A 6,000-nucleotide genomic window follows, 5' to 3' on the forward strand; every position below is an offset into this window, starting at 1 on the left:
TCCTGAAGACAATCAGCTTTTATCCACAGGGCAGCTCATTATATTAACTTACAATATCCTGACTACCGGGTCTAAACGAGGGCGAAGAACAGTATTCAAAATACCGCCCGTACTTTGTGCAGAAGTAGATATCGATGTGGTATTTTTTTCGCATGCTATCCATTCTTCTCATCAAACTCCGGAGACTTTTCGAGAAGTTCTCATTCGTTCTATCTCGAATTCTTTTCCGAGCAGTCACTGTCTTTGGTATTCCCACAGAAGCTGGGGTTGAGAGCGGAAGGCAGGGAGTCATTCCGAAGAAAAAGCTGTGGTCAGGGGTTACCGTCTAGAAGGTGGGGGGGGGGGCTAACAAAGCTAGTGGATAAATTGGTAGGAGCTACTATGCTACCAGCCAGGAATTGGGTTTTTTAATAATTCATTTTCAAGCAGCCCACGTTGATTCGATTTAAAATAAAGGCGCAATTTTAAAGAGACGACTTTTAGATAACAACTTTTAGTAAGCAGTTTTCGGTAGATAGTTCTTAGCAAACGTTCATCTATAAACAGTTCCTGATCGTTTCGCAGTTGCGCGCATGGATGACGTCTTCATGGGTGGGGCTAAAATTAGCGGAAATAGTGGCCCGTCAAGCCGATCTGGTTGCTAAATTTAGAAAACTGCCTCTAAAATTAAACTTGGACAAAGCAAAATTAAATTGGGTAATGTGCATTCCTAAGAAATCTGATTTACGGCCTGCAAGCGATACCAGATAGGTGATTAAAGCGAAACCTGAGCAGAGTGTCTGCTTTATACCAACTGAGAAAATCTACGCTTTCTTCCTTGGTCGTTTTGCCGCAGCCCCTCCTTGCAGCGAGCTCTGTGGGGTGGCAAGATGTGGCGCCGCTGGGGCTACCGAACTCTGGCTGGACGTTGCTGCGGACAGGCTTTCCATGCCCTGGGACAGACCGGTCTCAGGCAGCGGGTCGACGGTAAAGTCGATGTCGGGCGGGATCTGATCGATCGCAGCGCGAATTCTCGCAAAGTGCGATGGCATCCAGAGATCGTAGACATTCTTGGTAAAGCGGTAGGCAGTCCACTTCTCCCTGCCATCCAGCTCTACGAAGCTGAACTGGCGGATCGGATGGCGGTAGTACTTGACCTCCTTCCCTTCTATGACAGGATAGTAGCCGTAGATCCGCACAGCCTGATGGTCGTGCGAGACAGAGAAGCTGAGGATCTGCCGGTCGACCTCGGCCTCTCGTCCCACAAGTCGGAAGAGCTCAAAGACTGCCCGTGCGGCCATCGCCATGCTGTGGGCGTTCTGCCGGTCGGCCACGTCGAGCGCCGCCGCGCTGCACTTGACCTCGCACGCGAGGAACGGGAAGAACATGTAATACGTGGCCATGAAGAACGACTGGTCGCCGCCAAGCCAGTTGCCGATGAACGGCGCGAGCTTGGCCAGTTGGTCGTCCGAGAAGGCCTTACGCCGGAAGCCAACAGAGTAGTCGGGCTGCGGGCGAGTCTTGGTCAGAGGGACCGAGTTGTTCCAGCCTTCGTTCGTGCTCTCAATCAAACATTCAAGCTCTGTCGCACCGTAGGTAGCAAGGACCTCCGCAGAAGGCACAATCAGCTGAGAGATGTCCCGTATGACCCTGGTTTCGTTCCGGTCTTGGAATTTGCGGCAGGTCGCCTCGAAAATATCATCCCGAAAAAGCGAGTTCTGAGGAGGCTCCTGCGCCTCTTCAAGGAGAGTGTTGCAAAGGTTCTTGCTAGCATCCGCAATACCTACAGGCGACTTGTCCATAAAGGCACCCTTGGTTGCAAGTAAGGTTTTGTAGCGCACATCATTATAGTCGGCACTCTTCTCCTCTCTCGGCTTCTGGTCGCTGGGGGTTACGGACGAAGCCGAGCTGGACCGTTTTCGGCCTAGCGAGGGAGTCGATCTGTTTCTTGCAAGCAAATGATCCATGTCAAGGCAAGCTTCGAAGTATTTCTGCGGCCAGCGTCGTTCTCGTACCCAGAAGTCAAGTATGTCGCGCCAGTCCTCGTCGGTATCGTCTGTTGCCTCTTCACCGAGAGATTCCTGCGAGATGGACTCGACAGGGCCGGGCCGGTGACGCGTGCGTATAGTCTCGTCTGGATCGAGCTCGGGCAGAGTGACTTCGCGCCACCGCTTGTGTCCTGTACAGGGCTGTTCCGGATGAAATTAGCTGAGATTCCAGCACGTGTTACCTGTGGACTTTGCGATATAACATACTATGAATGAGTCTATTGCAGGGTCCACAGATGGTAGTATCTTTAGGGCTCGAGGCGGGCTATTTGTCGCCTGGCGCGCTCGTTTTGCGCGCTGCTCGTCCGCGACTGCAGTGTCTGCACCACGTTTTCGGCGGCGTGCTTGCGGCGGGGGCTGGGACGGGGTACTGTCTGCGAGACGATGCTGTCGAACTCTGTCGCTACGCCGAAGGCGCTCTATATTCATTAGCTGACAATCGTAGATCAACGCGGCCCCCTCCTGCTATGAGCGGGACCTCTGCACAATGTTCTTACCTTTGTCTGGTTGTAGGCAATGTTCCTGGAGTGGTTTTGGGCTCGCGAGGTTCGCAACCTGCGATGCCATGGATGGAAAGGATTGATGTGGGTTGGGAGGAGGAGTATGTAGTGATGGGCGAGGTGGAGAGGGGCGTTCGGGCACGAAGCTTGTTGCGCCTAAGGTGTGATTCTTCCAAGGCATGCATCTCGGGCTTGGCGGATTCGGTGGGCGCCTAAATGGTTGGCTGGGGAGCGACAGACGCCAACAGCTTCCGCGCTTCAGTGCAGTACAAGCATTCGAAGAACCCACTATTTGCCGCCTGGTTGCTTAGTACCAGGCCACAGTAGCCGCCAACACGTCCTGCATGTGTGTTCCCATTACTAATAGACCATCACCAGATACGAAGCTTTACTAGCAAACATCTACTCACAAAACCAAAATTATTCAATAGTTTTAATAGTTATTTGAACACTCCCTTGACTAGTAAAAATCTATGAATAAGAATATATAACCAGAACCGCTTCCTACCACAGTGTTACTGGTCCCGCTGACCGGGCAAAGAGCTTGCTGTCTTGGTAAATGCACGTGACTCCACTTATAGTAAGCGTGGGGATCATGGTACTGAGACGCGCACACAGCGTCACGTAATAGACTTGATCGCTAGTGATATTGGAGCATCGCTCAAAACTAGCTCTTGTCTCGTTCGCCTTGAATGCCTTGAATGCCTCGCTCGCCTTGTACGCCTCCCTCGCCTTGTACGCCTCCCTCGCCTTGTACGCCTTGCTCGCCTTGTATGCCCTGTACACCGCGCAAGCATTAGCTTTCTGCAGTGCAATAATACTGTTTCATGACTTCCCAACTCATAGTCTCTTCCAATATGACAGTCCATCAGTGAGCCTCCACCTCGATTCTGAGTCTTCCTCCAGCCCCTAAGCCCAAACCTCTTTCACCTTGTTCACCTCGCATGCCTCGCTCCCCTTGTATACCTTGTGCCCCTTGTATGCCTTGTTCACCTTGCATGCCTTGTTCACCTTGCATGCCTTGTTCACCTTGTACTCCTCGCTCGCCTTGTATGCCTCGCTCGCCTTGTGTGCCCTGTACACCTGGAGGTCCTGGGGGTCCTGGAGGTCCACACGCGCCAGCCGCTCCAGGCGAAAGATGTTCAACACCACGAGCATAGCGTCTTCCGCAAGTAGGACAAACCCGTGTCCGCGCACCTGGAGACACAGCCTGCTGGCGCCTGGTCTGTCGGAAGCATTGTATCCACATATAGAAGAGGCACAGACAACCGAGACCACTGCTCAGAAAGACACCGAAAACGACAAGCGCGGTTTGGGCAGAATCGCTATTGGACCCCATTTAGACGAATGCTCGGGTGCACGCGTGCTTCATTTGTCCACATCAGCAAAGCTCCGAATCTAGTTGAGTATTGTTCTGTAAAGCTGGGGTGGCTCTGACAGAGTTTAGGCACCTCTCCTGTGGGGTTTCATATGGCCTTGTGAAGATTCCACAAGCCGCTACACAGTTTAATCAGTAATGGATCATCTTCCCTCCTACCATTTGTGAACCACCATAGTGTGCCTTCCACACTTCTATTAGATATTTCTCCTATTTCTGATGACTCCTTCTAGTTGAACAAATAGTTTCTCATGCAATGGCTCCTCCCTTTTCACCATCCCGCGGACCGTGGCTCACGTCCGAACAGATATCCTTTTATAGAGACACAGCATTCAAGTGGTATTACAATGCCAAGGTCGACCAAGAAGAAACGCCTATCTTCATAGAGATGAAGCTGCGATTGGATCAAATGGAACACATATTGAAGGTAATTCTTTCAAAAGTAGTACGTAATTAGTCGCATTCATATTATTGAGCGCTGCTTACTCTAATGATAGGCAGACTCTGAGGCAGATGCTGCAACGCTCGAAGCCTTCACACTGAGCCAGCGAGAAGCTGAAAAATAAGACAAATGTGCTCATTAGACGGATATAACTGGGCTGGAACTCGATATTGTGTTTCAGATCTGGTAGCATTCTTTCATGCTTTTTACAAGTCAGTGAGGATGATTGGCTTGAGTATTTGCATGGATTCTTCTATGAAAGTGTACTAATATTTGGGGGTATAATATGTCCAAAGATTTTAAGTGCTTGGGCGTCAATGGCAAACACTTCGTAAGAATGTACAGACCCCTCGAAGCCTCGACGAGCCCCTTCAACAGCCATCATGTGTGATGAGCCAGTGGTTCAGCCAGAACTAGTGCTCAGGGAGAACACAGACCTGAAGATAAACTAAAGATATATAAATGATTGGATTAGGGATTGTTTACGCAGAGAGTTTCGATGATTTCCTCACAGATAACAAGTTATTTATGTCCTAGAATGGTTGAACGATTCTTTCATTGGAATTATCTAAAGAATATGCTAAGCTGAAATATTACTATGCTGATCGCCTATCAGATACTCTTCTTCCTCAACATTACCACGACTGATACATATCAAACAAAAAGGCAACACACAAATCTGAATCTGATAAAACTCTTCATATGTGTAAGAGTTATAACGTGGACAAACAAAGAAAGCCCAGAATCCGAAAGGATCTCGTATACTCCACAACTACTATCTGATTTCTGTTTCAACATATAGTAGCATAGGTCGCATGGATTATGCTGTTGTGGTACTCGTGGCTCTACCACAGGATATCATGGTTGTACATGATGCTGGATTAGCAACCCCTGTCTGGGAGCATACTACACAATCTTTCGTCCATGTCTCTCCGATCGCAAGCAGGCTTGTTTGACTCGGAGCGTCTGTGTAGTCGCAGGATGGTACAGCAAAAGTGCTTGATCCTGATGTATACACGGGCAGCGGATACGTAATTGTTCCGCTGCAGACACATCCATCTTGGCTGATGCCCGTATCAGGACTCACAGCTTGGTAAGTGCAGGGGAGGCTGCTTGCTGTTATATCTGCAGCTGACATCGGAGGAGTGGATTCTGCCGAGGATGCTGTGAGCAATGATGTTACAGGCGAGGCTCGAACTGCGGGCGATATTCCGCTTTTAGCTGTATACTGGATCGCAGATGTTGATAAAGGGAGCTTAGAGGAGACTGAAAATCCATAGGATTGGGTGATTGGTTGGGCTGTGGAAAATGACGAAGAAGATCCGGCATAGTCCTTGGAATTGTTGGATTGAACTGCTGACTGAATTGAGGATAAGGTCGAAAGGGGCACAGAGCCTGTCCGGCCCCCGGATCCAGATATAAATGGGTAGGTAGACTGCGAAAGAGACTGCTGCTGGCTGCGGGAGATTGATGTCGAATACAGCTTTGTTCCAGAACTTCTCGGCGCGCCTCCATAAATAACCACAGAAGCACAGGTTTCATTGCCAGCACACCACCTAGTTTGTTAGCCCCAGTGCACCAGTAAAGAAAGGAAAAGCTTTCAGTATACGAACCAAGCAATATCTGCATCCCCATTGGGAGCATCATAAGGGA

At 49.8% G+C, this 6,000-nt stretch overlaps 2 protein-coding genes across 2 annotated transcripts; both read right to left on the reverse strand.

Moving 5' to 3' along the window:
• Positions 1–953: 953 nt before the first annotated feature.
• Positions 954–2,012, reverse strand: M406DRAFT_219602 (uncharacterized protein; the record flags this gene model as incomplete). The annotated part of the gene is made up of 1 exon (XM_040915549.1): positions 954–2,012. A coding segment is annotated over one exon (1,059 nt), but the record flags the coding sequence as incomplete, so codon positions are not given.
• Positions 2,013–3,031: 1,019 nt separating this feature from the next.
• Positions 3,032–3,685, reverse strand: M406DRAFT_332006 (uncharacterized protein; the record flags this gene model as incomplete). Its single annotated transcript, XM_040920695.1, has 2 exons — positions 3,032–3,331; positions 3,449–3,685. The coding sequence occupies 2 exons, from the start codon at positions 3,683–3,685 to the stop codon at positions 3,032–3,034; spliced, it is 537 nt and encodes a 178-aa protein (XP_040774453.1).
• Between the last annotated feature and the right edge of the window lie 2,315 nt (positions 3,686–6,000).

The sequence above is a fragment of the Cryphonectria parasitica genome, assembly GCF_011745365.1.
Source record: "Cryphonectria parasitica EP155 unplaced genomic scaffold M406scaffold_6, whole genome shotgun sequence".
NCBI classification, from domain to species: domain Eukaryota; kingdom Fungi; phylum Ascomycota; class Sordariomycetes; order Diaporthales; family Cryphonectriaceae; genus Cryphonectria; species Cryphonectria parasitica.